The 19,354-nt window shown below is 42.3% G+C and overlaps 1 protein-coding gene across 2 annotated transcripts in view; it reads left to right on the top strand.

Annotated features, from left to right (window-relative positions):
• Positions 1 to 5,741: 5,741 nt before the first annotated feature.
• Positions 5,742 to 19,354, top strand: part of KCND3 (potassium voltage-gated channel subfamily D member 3) — a 214,035-nt gene continuing 200,422 nt past the window's right edge. For both annotated transcript variants that reach the window (XM_077839149.1, XM_077839150.1), the window contains exon 1: positions 5,742 to 6,850. In XM_077839149.1, the coding sequence (XP_077695275.1) occupies positions 5,742 to 6,850 (1,109 nt within the window). The remainder of the gene's footprint in view (positions 6,851 to 19,354) is intronic.

Consider the following 19,354-nt stretch of genomic DNA (forward strand, 5'->3'; position numbering starts at 1 on the left):
GTGGAGAGTCCGGCAGGGCAGGGCAGCGCAGGGCAGGGCACCACGGCTCCTGCCCGGGGGGGGGGCCGGAGGTGGAGAGTCCGGCAGGGCAGCGCAGGGCACCGCGGCTCCTGCCCGGGGGGGGCCGGAGGTGGAGAGTCCGGCAGCGCAGGGCAGGGCACCGCGGCTCCTGCCCGGGGGGGGCCGGAGGTGGAGAGTCCGGCAGGGCAGGGCAGGGCACCGCGGCTCCTGCCCGGGGGGGGCCGGAGGTGGAGAGTCCGGCAGGCCAGCGCAGGGCAGCGCAGGGCAGCGCAGGGCACCACGGCTCCTGCCCGGGGCAGGCCGGGAGGGGACAGCGCTGCCCCCGGGAGCTCTGAAAGGTGGAGACCCGATGCTGGGGCGTCAAGGGCTGCTAGAAAAAGAGCCTTGCGGCCGCCCGCTTCCTTTCCCGGCGCGCCCGGGCGGCTCGCTCTGGCGGTGGCTCTTTGAAGCTTGTGGCGACTGAGCTCCTGACTCCCGGCTTAAGTACCCTCGGCGCCCCCGGGGGAGATGACGCACCATGGCACCGCAGCCGGGCCCCTCTCTCCCATGTATGTATTGGCCCTGGTTTTTGGGGAAGGACCCTAACTCTTGCTGCGGAGCATCACTCACCCGAGTGGCAGGGCAAGAGCGGGTGCTTCTGATGTGGGTGTTTCCATTTGTTAAGAGGGGCGGGGGGCTTCCAAGAAAGAAAGATTGGGCCCCTCTCCCCCACCCTTCCTGAGAGAGGCGATGGAGAGAGAGAGAGAGTTTATTTTTTCTTCCGAAGAGACCCCAGTGCGGCGGGGCCGGGGAGGGGGACAGGCGGAGCTGGTAACAAACTGGAAAAGCTCGAGCAGGTAACGGTAAAGTTCCGCCACATACTCCCCACCCAGTGCTGGGCACATTAGCATGCAGTGTCAGGACTGGTGTGTATTCAATGACTCCATTTGCTGGTGTCTCTCTGTTAGCTCACACCGCCTCTCTCCAGCATCTTGCTTTACAGCCTGCTTCTCTGGGTCTCAGAGAGGGAGGGAGGGAGGGAGGGGAACTCCAGGCTCAGTCCATCATCCCTGCTACATCCAAGAGAGCGGATTCTTCAGCATCTGGGTACCATTTCCAGCTTGACCAGACAGCAAGAGCAAAGCTGGAGTTGAAGGACAAGCAAAAAAAAAGAGAACCCCCCCCCCGCCCCACAGAAATAAGCTTGGGGGAGAGGGAGGGAGACAGAGACTCACTCAACCTCAGCAATAACAAGGGAGACGCTGTTTAGTCGTTTCTATCTACTTCCCCAGGGCTGATTATACTTTCTGATTACTCCTGCCTGCATTTAGAGAGAGATTTGAGAGGCAGACAGCACAATTCACCCTTTATCCTGAGGATTGGTTTCCCAACGCCCCCTAGATCTAGCCCTGCATTTTGGGGATGAGAGTTTCTTCCCTTGCAAGGTAAGGCATTGCTGTGATCCAGCAAGATGGGGCTTTTCGTTGCGTCGGGGGTGGAAGGGTAGAAGTTTCCATGCGTTTATTCTAAGCCTGTTGCTGTAGCTTTCCATGCTTTTGCTGTAAATCTCTCGCTGACTGATCAGTTGCAAACATTAGCGGTTTCAGAGTACCAGCCGTGTTAGTCTGTATCCACAAAAAGAAAAGGAGGACTTGGGGCACTTTAGAGACTAACCAATTTATTTGAGCATAAGCTTTCGTGAGGTGCCACAAGTACTCCTTTTCTTTTTGCAAACATTAGCGGGTAGTTTTATTATTTGAGAGGTGGGAGGGGAGTACACAGGCGAAAGAAGATGCTGAAGCTTTGACTGGCATATTTTGCATTTTAAATGAAAGATCTTTGCTGCTTAAGCCTGACCCACATAAAGGATTAAAAAAAAAGGGGGGGGGGGGGAGAAAGACAGTGTGCCAAGTGTCATTTCTCTCTTCTTAGCTCCCATTATCCCAGTCTCATCCTGAATCTCACAGCTTATCATTTTGTTAAAGTTATCCAGATCGGCTTGTGCCATAGAAAACACCAGGAGATTGTGGGGGTTTTTAACACAAGAATGTCCAGAGGCATCTAATAAGGTTGACATTGCTGGCAGCAGTTAATAAGATGAAAAACCATTGGTTATTCCCTCCCCTCCCTTTGGGTGACAAGAAATAAACTTGTTCTACAAAATTATCTTCCAATGCATTATTGATCCAAGAGTGCTGCTGGTTTGGTGTTTTGATATTAGAATAAAATCATCCAGTAAAGCTAGCCGTAACTCAAATGATCTGAGAGAGATAGATCAGCAACCTGGGACTCTTGGAGAAAAGGTCATTTTAGAGAATGAAAGAGGCTTTGCTTGCAGTTTTGTTTATACAGTTTGGGTGGCAGGGTAGTTACTTAGGGAAAAAAACAGTCTGGGTGCTTCTATGATGTTGACATTTAATTAAGTCAAAAGAGCCAAATCCTTTTATCTTATACACAAGCTTTTCTAAATACCACAAGCGGGCTACTGAGCCTTTACTAACTAGTTTCTTTCAAATTATACATGAAAATTTGCTGCAGAAGAATTGAAATACATGTATAAATACACAAACACATGTGCATGTGCTTACTTATGTATAAACAATGTACAATACATACCTGCTTATATATTGGTTTATTTTTACTTTTAAAATAGTGTGGATTGTGCAAATTATTTCCACCAGCCCATTGCTTGCTATTATAGGCACTGAAGTATTTCCATTAGAACCTCAGGTTAGTTTACAGCAAGATGAAGGTGCTAATAAATGCGATGTTTTATATCTTATCACTATGGACTTAGCCTGCACAGTTCACAAGCCCAGATAAAACCTCTCTCTCCTGTTTACTGACTGACGGTATTGTTGACTGAAGATCTGAGATAAAAAGAAGCCATTCCTCAGTGATGAAAATACTTCACCTTCCCATAAACGTCTCACATCACCTCATTTACACAAACTCACTCAAAAGTTAGCCACAAAACAACTTTTGTTTTTGCATTTTTAAAAAGGACTCCACCACTCTGTGTGTGTGTGTGTGTGTATATATCTGGACTAAGACACAGAGCTACTTCGCTACTGACATAATACAACTGAGAAGTAAACCCTGAGCACATAGAAGTTCCTAATGTAAGTCCATCTGCTGAAGAGGCCCCTGAGATATGGTAACTGAGTAACGAACCTTTATGGACAGATACTCAGCCACCTCTTGTGTTTTAATTTCTTGGCCATTTCAGATAGTGGCAGTTTAAAATTTCTCCATAAACACAATCAGCCTGGAAGGACTTTTTAAAAATAATACAAAAAGTTTAACTTTTGTAAGCTATTAATGAGTTATGCTGTCTTAAAGCTATTTAAGCACTGATAATGCCTTTGGCTGCAAAGTGAGGTGAGCTGGAACTTGCACCCAGGGATCTATAACGTATGTGTGAGGTTTGTAAGGAGATGCCCCACTGGACTTGAGAGAAACTCAGGCTTCCAAGCCCTGTTACTGCAAAAATCCAGGGGTGTTCCATACTTTTCCAGTAGGATGACCTCAGTGTCAATAAGACCTTTTTTAGTTAAAATAATACATAGAAGGGGTCTGTATTGCTTAGGGGATGGGTAAGGGGAGATGTAGACTAGATCTCCTTGTTGCTTATCCACCATTTAACCCAACTGGATAATGAGTAAAGTTGATACCATCCCATGGCATTGTACCAGCTTAGAAAGGCTTTGGTAGCCTTGGTGGCCCCTCTGTAGTTTTAGTTTTCCATCACAAAATCCACCACTGCCCTCAGTGGAAAGTGGCAGCTTTGGTGGATAGGTCCAGCCTAGCCCTTAGAAGTGGTCTCTGCAGTTGGGGATTGCAGCACATCTAAAGCAATGTGAATGAAGTTTCTACTGTTATGCTCTGCCTGTTCTGGAGATAAACAAAAGGACTTTCTACAGAACTAAATTCACTTTTTAGAATAAGGGAGCAAAACACCGCATCGCAATGCTGAGCAAACACTGCATAATAAAATAGTGTGGGATATGGGTTCTCATGCCACTACTGTACTGACAGCATCCTTCTGGGAGCAGCATCACGACAGTTTATTCTACCAACCCTAATTATAAAACTTCTGCTGGCATGAGTAGGATGCTTGCCCCAGGGATTTCAATTGTCCTTAGAAACAAAACTGTACAGCAAGATGGTTTGTATTAAAATGATGGATGTTAATGCTTACTACACAAAAAAAGCATCTTTGGGAGCAGTTTAGTCAGAATCAATCTGTGGTGAAACCACTACTGTTTTTCATTCAGTATTTTGATGACCTGTTGAGATCAATAATGCCACAGCCCCAGTAACTGGAATGGAACTATTCATAGAATTAAGATGCTTCTTAGTGTAATAATTTACTATGGAAGCTTCCAGGGCTTACCCCAGTGGCCACTGAACTCAATGTGGGTCTTTCCATTGACTTAACAGACTTTAGGTAGGTCCCCTAGTACTGCTTCTATGATGTGACACCTGTCACCAAATATTTGTAGGGTAGTGTTAGAAACATTAAGGAAGTGAAACCATAGACAAATGACAAAAAAAGGTTGAATAAAGCAAAAGGCCTGACTACAGAAAAGAACAAGAAAATTCAGGGCTAGATTCTAAGTTGTTATAAATCAGTGTAGCTGCATTGGCTTTAGTAGAGCTATGCCAATTTACAACAGCAGAGTATCCCAAACTCTGAGATCTTTTCCCTCCATTAGATGGGCCTCTAATAATTGCAATTATAGTGAATGCACTCCACCCTTTGGTTAAAAGACTTTTGCCTTTGTTAGACAGACAGTCAAGGTAACATTCTGGTAAAAGAAAGATGACAAGGTTTCGTTTGGATGCTTCATCCAGTTTGCTCTTCTCTTCCTTGATCAGACACAGTTAATAGTTTAACCCTTAGTGGGCTCCTTTTCACATACCCCCCACAGACATACCTCTGAAGCTCAGACATCCTGAACAATACAGGGCATGGGCCTTGGGAGCAGAGTTTGAATTTTCCTCTTGCTCATTGGAGTAGTGCAATATTTCACTACTGTAAAGCCTGTCTCAAGCAACCACTCATGGGACCATCAAACAATCTGTAGCCTAGCAGAGGTTTCTAACTAAGGGTTAATAAAATTGTACTGAAAACCATGGAAGATTTAAATTGGATGCGGGTTACCAACTGGCATAGTCCTTCATGAAAGTTTCACTGTAGTTTGAGGGTTGTTTATTGCTTAACAGGAGTCTGACTTGATCTATCTAGGGTTTTTAGTAATAAGTAATTCCACTGGGTGAACTCCCAGGATTTTTCATCAGAGTCCCCAATTCTTTCATGACAGCTGTAAACAGAGAGATGAACATATAATGATTACACCTGTGGAATCATGGATTACTCTGGTTTGTAAGGAAACAAATTAAATTGTTTATGCTAATTTAAAGAGGAATCATTTGCAATTCAAAAATTTAAAATCTTTAATAATGCCATAACCTTCCCTCATTAAAAGATGCACATGATCAATGATTATTCTTCTAAAATGGAAGGCTATAACAGCTTAGTTTCTCAGTTGTCATAAAGCTCCTATGTTCTTATCCAGGTTGTCCTGATATTGTCTTTTAGAAAAAAAAAATAATGAAGGCAAAGCATCCCCCATTGACTGTTTTTATATTATATTTTTAGATGGAATTGATCTGACTCCAGACTCCTTTTAGAAGCAGAAGAATAGTCTTCTCCCACAACGAGGCCTGGAGCCATCATGGCGGCGGGCGTAGCAGCATGGTTGCCCTTTGCCAGGGCAGCTGCCATAGGATGGATGCCAGTGGCCAACTGCCCTATGCCATTGGCCCCAACTGAGAAAAACAAGAGGCAGGATGAGCTGATCATTCTGAACGTGAGTGGGAGGCGCTTCCAGACCTGGAGGACTACACTGGAGAGATATCCGGACACGCTCCTGGGCAGCACTGAGAAAGAGTTCTTCTTCAATGAAGACACCAAGGAATACTTTTTCGACCGGGATCCTGAAGTCTTTAGGTGCATCTTAAACTTTTACAGAACTGGCAAGCTGCATTACCCAAGGTACGAGTGCATTTCTGCCTATGACGAGGAGCTTGCCTTCTATGGGATCCTACCTGAAATCATTGGGGACTGCTGCTATGAAGAGTACAAAGACAGGAAGCGGGAAAATGTTGAGCGGCTGATGGATGACAATGACTCAGAGAACAACCAAGAAGGTTCCATGCCATCTTTGAACCTCCGGCAGACCATGTGGCGAGCCTTTGAGAACCCCCACACCAGCACCTTAGCCTTAGTGTTCTACTACGTCACTGGCTTCTTTATTGCCGTCTCAGTGATCACTAACGTGGTGGAAACCGTTCCATGTGGCACAGTGCCTGGGAACAAGGAGCTTCCATGTGGGGAGAGGTATGCCGTGGCTTTCTTCTGCTTGGACACAGCTTGCGTTATGATTTTCACTGTTGAGTACCTTATGAGGCTCTTTGCAGCCCCGAGTCGCTACAGGTTCATGAGGAGTGTCATGAGCATCATCGATGTGGTGGCCATCATGCCCTATTACATTGGCTTGGTGATGACTAACAACGAGGACGTCAGCGGAGCCTTTGTGACATTAAGGGTTTTCAGGGTTTTCAGGATTTTCAAGTTCTCCCGCCATTCCCAAGGCTTAAGAATCCTTGGCTACACTCTGAAGAGCTGTGCCTCGGAGCTTGGCTTTCTTCTCTTTTCCCTCACTATGGCAATCATCATCTTTGCTACTGTGATGTTTTATGCAGAGAAAGGGTCTTCAGCCAGCAAATTCACCAGCATACCAGCTTCTTTTTGGTACACTATTGTAACCATGACAACCCTCGGGTAAGTGTTGCATTTTCTTGTGTCGGTCAATAGACAAACGCACAGTGGTTGCTGAAGTTTGGTTACTTTGTGAGGTTACATATTGGTTTCTTTGGTATTTGCTCCAGAGGCTTCGGGGGCTATTATGGGCCTGATTCTCCTCTCCCAGGCATATCCTGTCTGCATTTACACCTGTGCAAAGTGGTTGCAAAACACCACAAGCACTTATACTCACCTTGCAAATACTTTGCACAGGGGCAAAGTCGGGCACAAGAAGCAAGGCTGTGGAGAATCAGGACCTGATATTGTCTGGTAGCTTTTCACACCTACTCTGCATTCTCTCTGCAGAGATGTATGTAACAACACAAGGTGCAAAGCAGTTGAGAACTAGGACCTATATTTTTATTCAGACACATATTTGACCAACTTGAAGGTTTACACAAAATCATTGGGATTTTGTCTTTTTGCAAAATTAAGATTTATTATAATGTATCTGACTGCTTGCAAATGGGCATTACAAGTTTGCTAACTCAAGCAGGCATTACAGATAATCACCTTACTGAAGGTATTCAGTGATCATTCTACAGGATATGGTTTGTTGTTAACTGAACAGGAAATGGCCCTCTTTGTGTCTACTTGTGAGATTAATAATCGTAAAAATAATGCTGTAGCAGTTGCAATATTTGAAGAGATCAGACAGACAGGTGCAAAATTGATAGGACACGCATGGGAAATATAGCCTGGAGGAATCTTTCTCATATTTAATTTCTCTCCTGTTGATATTACAGCTGTTTCTGCTAAGGTTATAGATTTGTGTTTTTGGTGTTTAGAACTGAAACCTTCATAAAGGGAAATGAATAGCCAAATCCTCTCTGACAGGATTATACCAAATAAAGTAAGCTTTTGAGGTTGCTGCTTCCAGGGGCTAGAGTTGCATAAACTAAAGCAATCTTTTTTTCATAATTCACACTCATATGCTGAGTTTACATGTACTTAGGGAGGTTTCCTACTAGAAAATTCAGAGTTTTTAATATTTGGCCTTAGAGAATTCTCTCTTATAGTTTGGTGACCAGATTTCCCACTGAACGGCTTTTGCTTTTAAACACTTCCCTATGCCTATTACGTCCAAACAAACAATAGCACTTTTAAATTATTATTATAATTCAGCTGTCAGGAAAGCACATAGCATGAGGCAATTGTAAACTCTGGACTTTTTTTTGCAAAGTAAAGAATGTAAAACATATCTGCAAACAGAATGATGCCAGAAGAACTGAAGTAGACTTTTCCCCCTTTCTTGAGCATCACTGTAGTCTATCGGTACATCTACACTGAACTCCCGGGGAGCGATTGCAGCTTGTGGAGATGTACCCGAGCTGGCTCTAGTCTCCTTACCCAGGTACTGGAGCAGTGAAGCCAGGGCAGCCTGAGTTCCACTGAGGGCTATACAAGTCCACCCTGAACTCCAAGTAATTGCTCAGATAGCTAGCCCATGCTGATGTCTGTGCTGCTACATCTTCATGGCTCTTCACAAGTTACCCCAGCTAGCTTTACCCTTGGCATGTCGACAAGTGGCAGTCATACCCCTCAGGCCAAAATTTCAAACTTGGGTGACAAAAGTTTGGCTCCTCAATCCATTCTTAGGCATATAAATAAAAGTGGCCTTATTTTCAAAGGTTCTGAGAATCTTTCCCCCATTGATTTCAATGAAATAAGATGTCCAATTTATACACCTAAATAGAGGTTTAGGAGCTCAACTTTCAGCTCCCAATTTTTAAATGATGGCCCTTTATATTCTACTCTCTAGAATTTTTTATACTGTGCTCTTCACCATACTATCAGAGTGTCTTCCAGTAGTGCATTAAACAAGATGACGAATATCAGTCATTTATTTCTTCTCTCATCCTGTTCCCATGAGAATCGTGTGCAATGGGGTGTTTTGCTTTGGTATTTTTAAAATTACACAGACACATATCTGTTTAGTTGCCAAATACTGTGCATTTCTTTGACTTTGCCTTCCCTAGCACAAACTACTTCATACAATGTACAGATAAGGCTCCATAGTACAATTAGTTCTTTGTTCATCGGAATGAAATGGCCTCTTGCCTGTAGCTCCTTTTCTTTCTGCATATAATGATAGTCAAAACAGACTGTTTCTGAATACTTTAAAGTGTTCTCAGTATATACTAATCATAGACATTATAGCTGAATGAGTGCTTTAAACTGACAAGAATAAAAAAAAATCACAGAGATTGAAATGGAACTTTGTAAGTTTTAGAGGGAGAGATCTATTTAAGCTACAGGAGCTGTGTGTAAAATATTACACAAGAGAAAGCAAACCTCTAGTATCATTGTTTTTTGTGTGGATTTGAATTGAACTAGTTTGTGCTAGCATAAACTATTAGCTAGATTACTGTGATCTAGTTTTTAAAGAGTTATGTAATTTTATGAGATCAAAACACTGGATGACGTCTTGAGGACAGAAGCCTGTGCTCTCACCCCATCTATCATCATTTTGTTTATAACGTGACTAACTGGTATCTAAGCTCCAACCACCTCTGTTGCTCTACAATTGCTTGCCTTAGTCTTGTGCCAGAGAGTAGCTCAAAGAGCAACTTTCACCTAAGACGCGCTCTGCAGGACTCCTTCTGGACCAGCTTCAGAAAAGCACCCTTGGGGGAGCAGGTCTTTAGGGCACCGTTCAAGTCTCAGCTTGCAAGATGCCTGCACAACAAGGTCCGGAATAAGGCAAGGCCCGCTGGACGTGTCCACTCCACTTTCTGGCCAGTGGATGGCAGGCACAACTATTGCAACACGTCTGTGAATGTTACTGCATGCACACAAAGCGAAGTTAGAGATGAATTCTTGGGTTTCTGCTCATTCCTACCTTCCACACTGTAACTTTGACTGAGAGTATCTATCCCAGCTCCCCCTCCTCTGATAAAAGCAGAAGGGAGCTCCCGCTCCTCTCCGTTGCTTGGGGTACAATGCGGCCCCACCGTGCCCCCTTGTTTTTGGATGCCGTAGTGAGGGCCCTCTGGTTTCAGTCTGCTTTAACCACTGGAAACAGAGTCAGTGTCATGTTCTGCTGGCACTTCATAAATGAACCTCAGATTGCTGCTACTTCGACATAAAGTCTAGTTATGCAATGCTTCCTTGTAAAAAAAGTCATCAACTTCTCAGTTTAGGTACCTAACTTGGGGTCCCAAATTCCATTCAGCACCCAAGTATGCAAATTAAGCTATGAGATAAATGCTATTAAGATTGAATGATGTTGATAATGCGCATTCTGTACAGTTTGCAGGCTGTTTTAAGTTGTGTCTGGCTACTAGAGCCATTCCAAAAGCCATGTATTGTAGAGATGTGGGGTACCCTAGCCATGTCCCCACATTGTCCATATTCTCTATTCCACTTGGGAATCCATCTATATTGAGGTGTACATCTGGAAGATTTAAGACAGCTCATATAGGCATCTTTCTGCCTCTCCCCTTAAGACACCCAAAGATGAAAGACACAGGTTCTTGGTTTGAGTTCTTGAAGTTAAAAAATGATTAGGCTATTTAGACACAAGATCATCATCATAAGAATGGCCAGACTGGGTCAGACCAATGGTCCATCTAGCCCAGTATCCCGTCTGACAAAAAAAACAAACAAACAAACAATGAGGAGTCCTTGTGGCACCTTCAAGACTAAAATTTATTTGGGCATAATCTTTTGTGGGCTTTTGAGCACGAAAGATTATGCTCAAATAAATTTGTTAGTCTAAGGTGCCACAAGGACTCCTCGTTCTTTTTGCTGATACAGACTAACATGGCTACCACTCTGAAACCTGTTTTCTGACAGTGGCCAATGCCAGGTGCTCTAGAGAGAATGAACAGAACAGGGAATCAAATGACCCATCCCCTGTCGCCCATTGCCAGCTTCTGGCAAACAGAGGCTAGAGACACCATCCCTACCCCTTCTGTCTAATGGCCATTGATTTTTAAGGCATTGCAGGAAGGGACATGGAGAAATTGCTTCTTTGTTCTTTTTTTCTATTTACAATTTATTTATTTTTATTTCTTGCCTCACACTCCCCCATTGCCGCAGCTGAACAGTGCTAAGCCTCTCCGAGGATCTCTCTTTCACAGGTGCACTGAAGTTAGGAGTCATTTGGCTCAGCTGGGAAGGAATGGTTACTAATTAGTGTATTTGCAATTCCCTACCTGACTGATGTCGCCAAAAATCCCAGTCAAAATATCTAGTGTGTGGCATATGCCAGCATTTTGCCCACATAAGTGATGTGCCAGTTAGCTGCTTGCCTCTGAACAGTGCTCAGAGCTTTTATAAAGCATTCTAAAATTTGCTCAGTTGCATTTAAAATTCTAATTAGCATTTGAAATCGGTTTTGACCAGAAGAAATCATGTTTAAAAAAAGAATTCGCAAAGAAAAAATCTTTTTGCCCATTTAATCCAGATAATGGAGTAATTTCGCAATCTTGGAAACTCATTGTTAACAGATTGGTTTATAAAACTGAATTTAGAATGCACAAGATAACTGCTCATGTTAGTAAAACATTCAACTATAAGCTTGCTTTAGATGAATAGGAAAGTTTATTTAAAAAACAAATCAACCAAGCCAGGCTTTGAAAAGCATTAACATATGTTCTAGTTGACTAGCATTAATACTCCTGAAGAAAGCTAGATCAGATCCTCAACTGATGTAAATCAAAGTAGTTCCATGGAAGCCAAAGCTACCCCGCTTTACACCTGCTAGGACCTTGCACCTCCTTTTAGCCCTTGGTAATGAATAAAGACTGTCTTGTTTTGTTTTTAGAAAACACATCCTTCCCCCACCTCCATCCCCATAAAGATGGCTGTTAAATTCGCAGGCCTGATTCTCTGCTCTGCAACACCAGTTTTATGTTTGTGTGACTCCATTGACTTTGACAGAGTGCTGAGGATTTGGCCCCCCAAAGTAAGTTTGAGAGTGTAACTTTTTAATTTTCTGGCTGCTGCTACTGAATGCTTCATGTGCACGACACTCACCATGAAGTTGTCTCACAGGGTTTAAGGGCAGAAGAGACCCAACGTCTCATTTAATTGGACCTCCTGTCTGCCACAGGCCACCACCACCACCCCCCACACACCAAGCACAGCCACCAGAATTAGAGCCAAGCATCACAGCCCTTGGAAGACAACTATTGTATGCCCCAGGCAGAGAACAGGAGGCACCGAGGTGCACCAATGCCCACGGCTCCTGTAGAAACAAGGAACTGATTTGGTCAAATAGACCTAGATGATCCTAGCAAGTGACTTGCACTGCATGCTGTAGAGGGAGATGAACCATCTCCCACCCTGCAAAGCCCCTGCCAATGCAGCCTAGGGGGAAATTCCTTCCTGGCCCCAAATTTAGTGATCAGACTGAGGGGGTGAGCAAGACGCACCTGCTAAGGTCCTGAGAGATACTTCTCAGTGCCACCTCAGAGCACTGGCCTGTCCAGTGTACCATGTCCCACTGTGGCCATCTCAAGCTTCAGAGGAAGGAGATAAAAAGGATTACATTTGTGTGTGGCCGGGGGGGAGGGGAAATCCCTTCCTGACCACGGCAGGTGACTGGCTGATGCTCCATCATAAACCTAATCAGATGGTTTACCCCACAACTCCCACTGGGAAACTGTTCCAGAGCTTAACTCCTCCAATGGTTAGAAACGGTCTTCTAATTTCCAGCCTACATGTATTCATTCTGGGTACCTCCAGGCAATATGTTCCTGCTGTGATGGTTGCCTTTCCTAGGTGCATCCAACAGAATCCACCAGTTGTATTACTGAACTTTTAACTCTGGATACAAAGCTTATTCATGAAATAAAAGGGAGTTTTCTGTTGATTGCACTGAACTTTGGATCAGATCCTAGGGGTTTTGTAGGTGTCAATGGGGGTTTCCCTTGAAAACCATAGAAGGGGTAGGATGTTAATGCTAATAAATCTCCAGTGGGGTCACTGCAGAACTACACTGGCCCCTAAGGAAATACACATGATAAAAATAAACCAAAAAAATGTGGTCTCATTGCGGGGGCACTAAGTGAAATAGAATAAATAGTACTTTTGGTGGTATTATTTCTCAATCAGATGCTAGAGTTTTGAGAAATCCAGGATGACTTGCATGTTTCTTTGGATACCAAGCGTATCCGTCTTTTTGGATTCAACAGCAGTTTGCATGCAGCAGGGAAGAAAACAAAAGGAATCAAATTATACTGACCCTGCATCCCTCAGCTGTGCTCATCAGCCCTGGTTTAAGAGAGGCTGTTTTTAATTTAGCATGATTTTAATTTTGCTCAGGAGGTTTTGTAATGAAAGTGTTATTCTTGGGTGCATCTTAAATCAATCTGAATTATGGAAACAACTATTCAGAATTAATTCCAAGTCAGCTACCCACTTCATGCAGAAACTCTCTACAGACAGCCGACAGCAACATCACCCTTTTCCCACCCTTTTGTCAAACATCATTAAAATAAATAGTTTTGCTACAACACTACCTTTTCTATATGAGATGCTGACCTAGACCATCCACCTCAACAATGGCAGCACAGCTCAATCAATGCTGCAGGAACACTTCTGGCCCCTTAGTATTAATATCTGGTGACAAGCCTCTTCTTCAGTTCTTGGCTAGCTGGCTTGAACATTGCAGTGCAATATTCAGGCAGTTTAATTGTTATAAATGGTGTTTTGTGTTATCAACATTTACTTTTAAGTAGCATTTTCATTTTTGATTGGAGACAGACACTGCGGGTAGAGTACCATTCCTAGCTGATGTATTTAAATACATCAGAGCAATTTTTAGCCAAAACAGTCTTCTTTTCAAGTTAAGTTGGTTTTTAGCAGCTGCTCAGTGAATACAGCAATTTTTCAAATGCAGAGATCCTGAATGTGCATCACTGTTCTTATGTCAATCCATTTGGATCCAACTGGATACATTGAGTGATTAGTTTCTACTGAAAAGTTAAATGACTAATTGTATCAGGCCTCTCTGAAAATCCTAAGCATGGTGGGAGAGAAGATCTGGATGACTACCGCCTAATACTCTGTGAACAAAATGAATTTGCTTCAGTTGTGGTCTTTTAATATTTTCCTTTCATTAACATTCAAGTGGATCCTCAGAAACCAAATTCTCAAATGATAAGCACAAGGATTCATGCCAGAAGTACTTGTGTAATGATTTAGAGCTCAATTTTACAAGTTGCTGAGCATTCATGGCTACCAGTGAGGATATTCACATGCTTATGGAGGAGAAGCATGATGGGGTACAAGGAATAGCCAGCATGGATTTGTCAAAAACAAATATCAAACCAACCTAATTTCCCTTTTTGACAGAGTTACTTGCTTAGTGGTCAAGAGGGGGAAGCTATAATCAAGATATTTGTTGATTATAGTAAGGCTTGTGGTACAGTCCCAAATAGCATTCTCATAAGCAAACTAGGGAAATGTGGTCTAGATGAAGTTAGTGCGCTGCTGATTGAAAGACCATATTCAAAGAGTAGTAATCAATGGTTTGCTGTCCAAGTAGGAGGGTGCATCTGGTGGAGTCCCATAGGGGTCAGTCCTGGATCCGGTACTGTTCAATTTTTTTCCCCCATTAGTGACTTGGATAATGGAGTGGAAAGTATGTCTATAAAATGTGCAGATGACACCAAGAGGGGTGGAGTTGCAAGCACTTTGGGGGACAGGATTAGAATTCAAAACAACCTAAGAAACTGGAGAGTTGCCCTGAATCAAAGACAAGTGCAAAGTACTTCACGTTGGAAGGGGAAAAAAAATCAGTTGAGTAACTACAAAATGGGAAATAACTGGCTAAGTGGTAGTGCTGCTAAAGGATCTGGGGCACACAGTGGATCACAAAATGCATGAGTCAATGGGATGCAGTTCTGAAAAAGGCTCGTCTACGAAAAGGCATATTGTATGGGAGGTAATTATCCTACTCTGCTTGGCACTGGTGAAGACTCAGCTGGAGTACTGTGTCCAATTCTGGTGCCACAGTTTAGGAAAGATGGACAAAATCGAGATGAGCAACAAAAATAAGTCAGGTTTTCTAAACTTTTTGTGAAAAAAAAATGGTAAAAACTGGGCATTTTTAGTCTTGAGAAAAGGCTGGCTAATCACTAAATTTGGGATCAGGAAGGAATTTTCCCCTTACATCACATTGGCAGGGACTTTGTCGGCAGGAGACTGAGTAGTCTTCAAATACATGAAGGGATGTTATAAAGACGACGGCATTCAATTGTCCTCCACATCCACTGATGGTAGGACAAGTCATAATGGGCTTAATCTGCAGCAAGGAAGATTTAGGTTAAATATTAGAAAACCCTTTCTAAGGAGAGATAAGCTCCAGAACAGGCATCCAAGGGAAGTTGCTGAATCCCCATCGCTGGAGGTTTTTAAGAACAGATTGGAAAGACACCTGTCAGGAATTATCTAGGTTTACTTGGCCCTGAGCCAATGCAGTGGGCTGGACTTGATGACCTCTTGCAGTCCCTTCCAGCCCTACACTTCTATGATTCTATGCTTAAAGCTAAGCACGTGCTCAAAGTATTTTGCTAGATTGTGTCCGGAGTGCTCAGCACATTTCAAGACTGAGCCCCTAAATCTGGGAACAGAGCAAGAGCATAGAATTTGTCTGAAAAAAGTGACCAGCAAATAATGCAACTTGAATTTTGCATGCCAGGTGCCTAATACTGACCTTCCAGTTATCAATCCAGAAAGGGGAAAAAAAAGACTTAATTTATGGAAAAAAATTGAATAAATTGGAGGAAATTACTACCTTATCAGAAAATCTACAGGCAAAAATTAGATTTAATCAGATAAGTTTACACGAAGCAAATTTGCTCAGCAATATGGGAAACTGAGTTCTTATGGTTCAATATCCTCTGCTTCTTCTTAAACATTATGGATGGTATCTTCAAAAGCAGTCAGTATTGGCCTCGCTTTGCTTTCAGAGTTTCACCACTGACCTCAATGCTGAGAATTTTAAAAAAAAAAAAGTCTACCCTCTTGCTGCTTAGGGATGCATTACTGTTTTGCTGCTTTAAGAAGCATCAGCACCCATGGGGATTCTCCAAAATTTCAAGAAGTTGAGCTGTTCAACATTCTGAAATTCATGACAAATGTTTTGCTGAATGCAAAGTGGGCTCTTGGAAGATTTTTGGTTTGGAAAAGGAATCTATTAGATTTTCAATTTACTTGCCCCTCCTCTCTCTCAACTCCAATTTTGTCTTACCAAAAATGGGACCAGATTCCTTAGGGGATTAAAAATGGGATACAGCTTTTCACCTTAGTGTTACACTGGTTCAAAAAAAAAAAAAAAAAAAAAAAAAAAAAAGGGACCCAATTCCTTAGGTTCAAAACCAACCCCAGATCAGTAACGACCTCTTCATTAGATTGTCCAGTGGCCTATGATTTGCTGAGCATCAGTCCTGTTCCTGGAGGGGAAGTGCTACACACCCAATAATTAGATGTTGGCATTAACTAGAACCTATGTTGGCAGTCTTAGCAGACTGGCCAAGAATTAAAGGTACAATCAGATTGAATTTGCCTTTTCCCCATGAAGGTATTCCCTTCCAAGTGTCTCCTAATATGGATACCTAATACCCAGATATGGATACTGTATACCCATAGATGGTGCAAAATACCTTGAAAGACTTCCATTGCTTAAGGTACTGATCCAAAACAATCAGCAGAGAATGAGTCCTAATAACGGCTCAGCAGAAAATGTTTCTGTACAGCTAGATGACAAAAGAGGAGAACCCCCCAGAATATTGTGGATAGAGTTGCCAAACAATATCAGCCATTTATATTAAGAAAAACTAGGAAATGAGGAACATACATATGACTGTTTGGCACATGCCAATTGTCTTGACTTACGTCACTTCACATTAGTGATGAAAGATCTGGAACTTCTTACTGTTGATATCACCAGCTTGCTGGTGGAGCAGGATTTTGTTCTTGTCCTTGTTTCAAGATTGTATCCTATACTCTCTCCATAGACTTATGTATGTGTGTGCATGAGAGAGAGATGGCATTTAACCAAAATCTCTAAAAGAAATGAACAAAATATCAATAGTGTTCATTTGCTGATGGGTTTTTTTTCTTGCTGTTCAACCATAGGGAAAAAATGGGATCAGATTTAAGTAGTATAATAGAATGTTAAATACCTAATGGCAGATCTTTGACAGATGGACTAGCATACACTTACTGAATACTGACCACATTTCCTGTAAAAGACTGCCAGTTATGTGCCTAATGAATGGAGATTTGTTTGAAGTTATTTCTCTGATGGAAAATAATAGCAACTAAATCTGATTTTAACTGTCACTCACTTTATACAAATTCAAGGTAGCAGGAAAAGTACAAAAAATAGCAAGTCATTTATGGACTATTGTTCTTCCCTGGGTTCTCCAGGAACCCATTGTATTTTGGGCCATGTAATCATATTGTGTGTGTGTGTCAGGACTTGATCAAGTATCACTAAACTGAATTAAGAAAAAAAAAATCTCTGCATGCCACCTCACACATTTAACCTAACAAGATGGCAGAAATGGAAGCTACTTTCTTTGTAATGCAGGCCTCCCAAATTTCACACCATTGCTATTTCCTACACTGCCAAAAGCCAAAGAACAGCTTGAATTTAACTGAGGAAGTCCAATCAAAACAATAAACTGATAGAACTATATGAAGAACTCATTTTCTCGAGGCTTCATTCTCTTGATTCCAGCTTCATCCTGTATGAAATGGACATGAATTGTCTCCCACTAATGGATTTATAGATATTGCTTGTGAAATTGGTTTTTAATCAGAAACAGATTTTTTTTTTGGCATTACATGGATAAACCCAGTCGGGCGTCACAATTTGACTATCTATAGTCAACAGCACCTCCCAAATACTGAAATCTCTACTAGTGCTAAATGTATTTGGATGGACCTATTAAATCCACTGAGTTCTTTTCTAAATGACTGAAAATACTGATCTCTATGAGGTATGGTTTTTTATTTGTTGATTTTAATATAATTTTTTGGTAACAAGAATGAATAACTTGTCATTTTCTTCTCAAGAAATCTCATATGAATGGTAAATTATAGTATCTGCTAAGTTAACAATAATACAGCCATCATGTATGTTAACGGAAACCTTAGCAAATGTCTGTAGCAATTGGTTTAACATATTTTACAAAGCTTCTTTATTTCTTCATTTCTTGTCTGCACCATTGCAAGAATATGAGAAATTCATATTAACAGTAATGTTGCATTCTCACTGGAGAGAAAGGGAAATTATTGGTTTGCTTACTGGATCTGAGCTATTTTTATTCTCATAAAATGATAATTTAATAACAGCACTGACCCAGTACAAAGTAATTAGTTTACAGAGATCACTTGAAAATAAGGGACACAGTAGCCACTGTCAGTATGAAAATGGAGGAGGGGGAAACCAAATGTTAAATGCTCTGCAACAAATTAGTCATAACTAATTATGTCTCCTTGCTGTTTGTGGTAATTCACCCAGCTGAAGTCAGGATTGACTTTGAATGATTGTGTGGAGAAAGCGCTGAGGTCATTACTAATGGTGATATTTTCCAGGAGACCTGGATCTCCACCACCTTTGTGACTCAGTAGAGGTTAACCCTTTCTGGACTGAAGTGACAGACCCTCACGTAGGACATCCATGGAACATTTGTGCTCCACTCTGAGTGGCCTGGAACTGGTAAGAGAGGGGAGTGGAACAGCTTTCCCCATCCATGGCTGCACATCAACTGAAGCACAGATTCTTGGAAACTGGTTAAAATCTTCAAACACATCGAAGTCCCATTCTCAAATGCAACTCCAGCAGTAAGGCACTCAAGTCTCAGCACCACCTAGGTCTCCTTTGAAAATGGGACTTACCTTAAGTCATGTAAAGTGCTTTTGAAAATCTTACCTCTCCTACCCTGCCTCCTCCCCCCGCCCTCCTCAAGTCACCCACCTAGCTTATTTTGAGCATAACTTCCTTTGGGCAGGGACTGTGCCTTCCTCAGTGCCAAGCATGTTGCCAGTGTTCATAAACAGAAGACATTCACAAATTGGAGGGAATTCAGAGGAGACCAATAAAGAACTGTTTAGAAGCCCAGAGGGTTTGATTTATGAGGAACAACTACAGGTTCGGTCACCAACTGATGACAATTAGCATTATTCCTTACCAGTCAACGAAGCCTATTTACACAAGCTGAATATTTGGCCCTAAAAAAAGCTCAACATTTGCAATTTGGCGAAGATGTTACATGGTGACAGTTGTGCATGCTGAAGATGCATAGCATTTAGGGTGTTAGGAGGCATATAGCTAGGGGGGCTCTGAGAAAATTAAGAAAAAAATGTAGACTGACGACTAAGAAAAACAGACTAAGTCTCCCCAGATGCACTGTTGTTTAAAAGACAAGTCAAGACACTATAAACGTGTTGTGAGGAACTGCAACAGGGTCACTGGCTTTAGAGTGACCCCCACATGTCATAGGGGGCCCTGCAGTATCC

This window comes from Eretmochelys imbricata, chromosome 21 (genome assembly GCF_965152235.1).
Source record: "Eretmochelys imbricata isolate rEreImb1 chromosome 21, rEreImb1.hap1, whole genome shotgun sequence".
NCBI lineage: Eukaryota > Metazoa > Chordata > Testudines > Cheloniidae > Eretmochelys > Eretmochelys imbricata.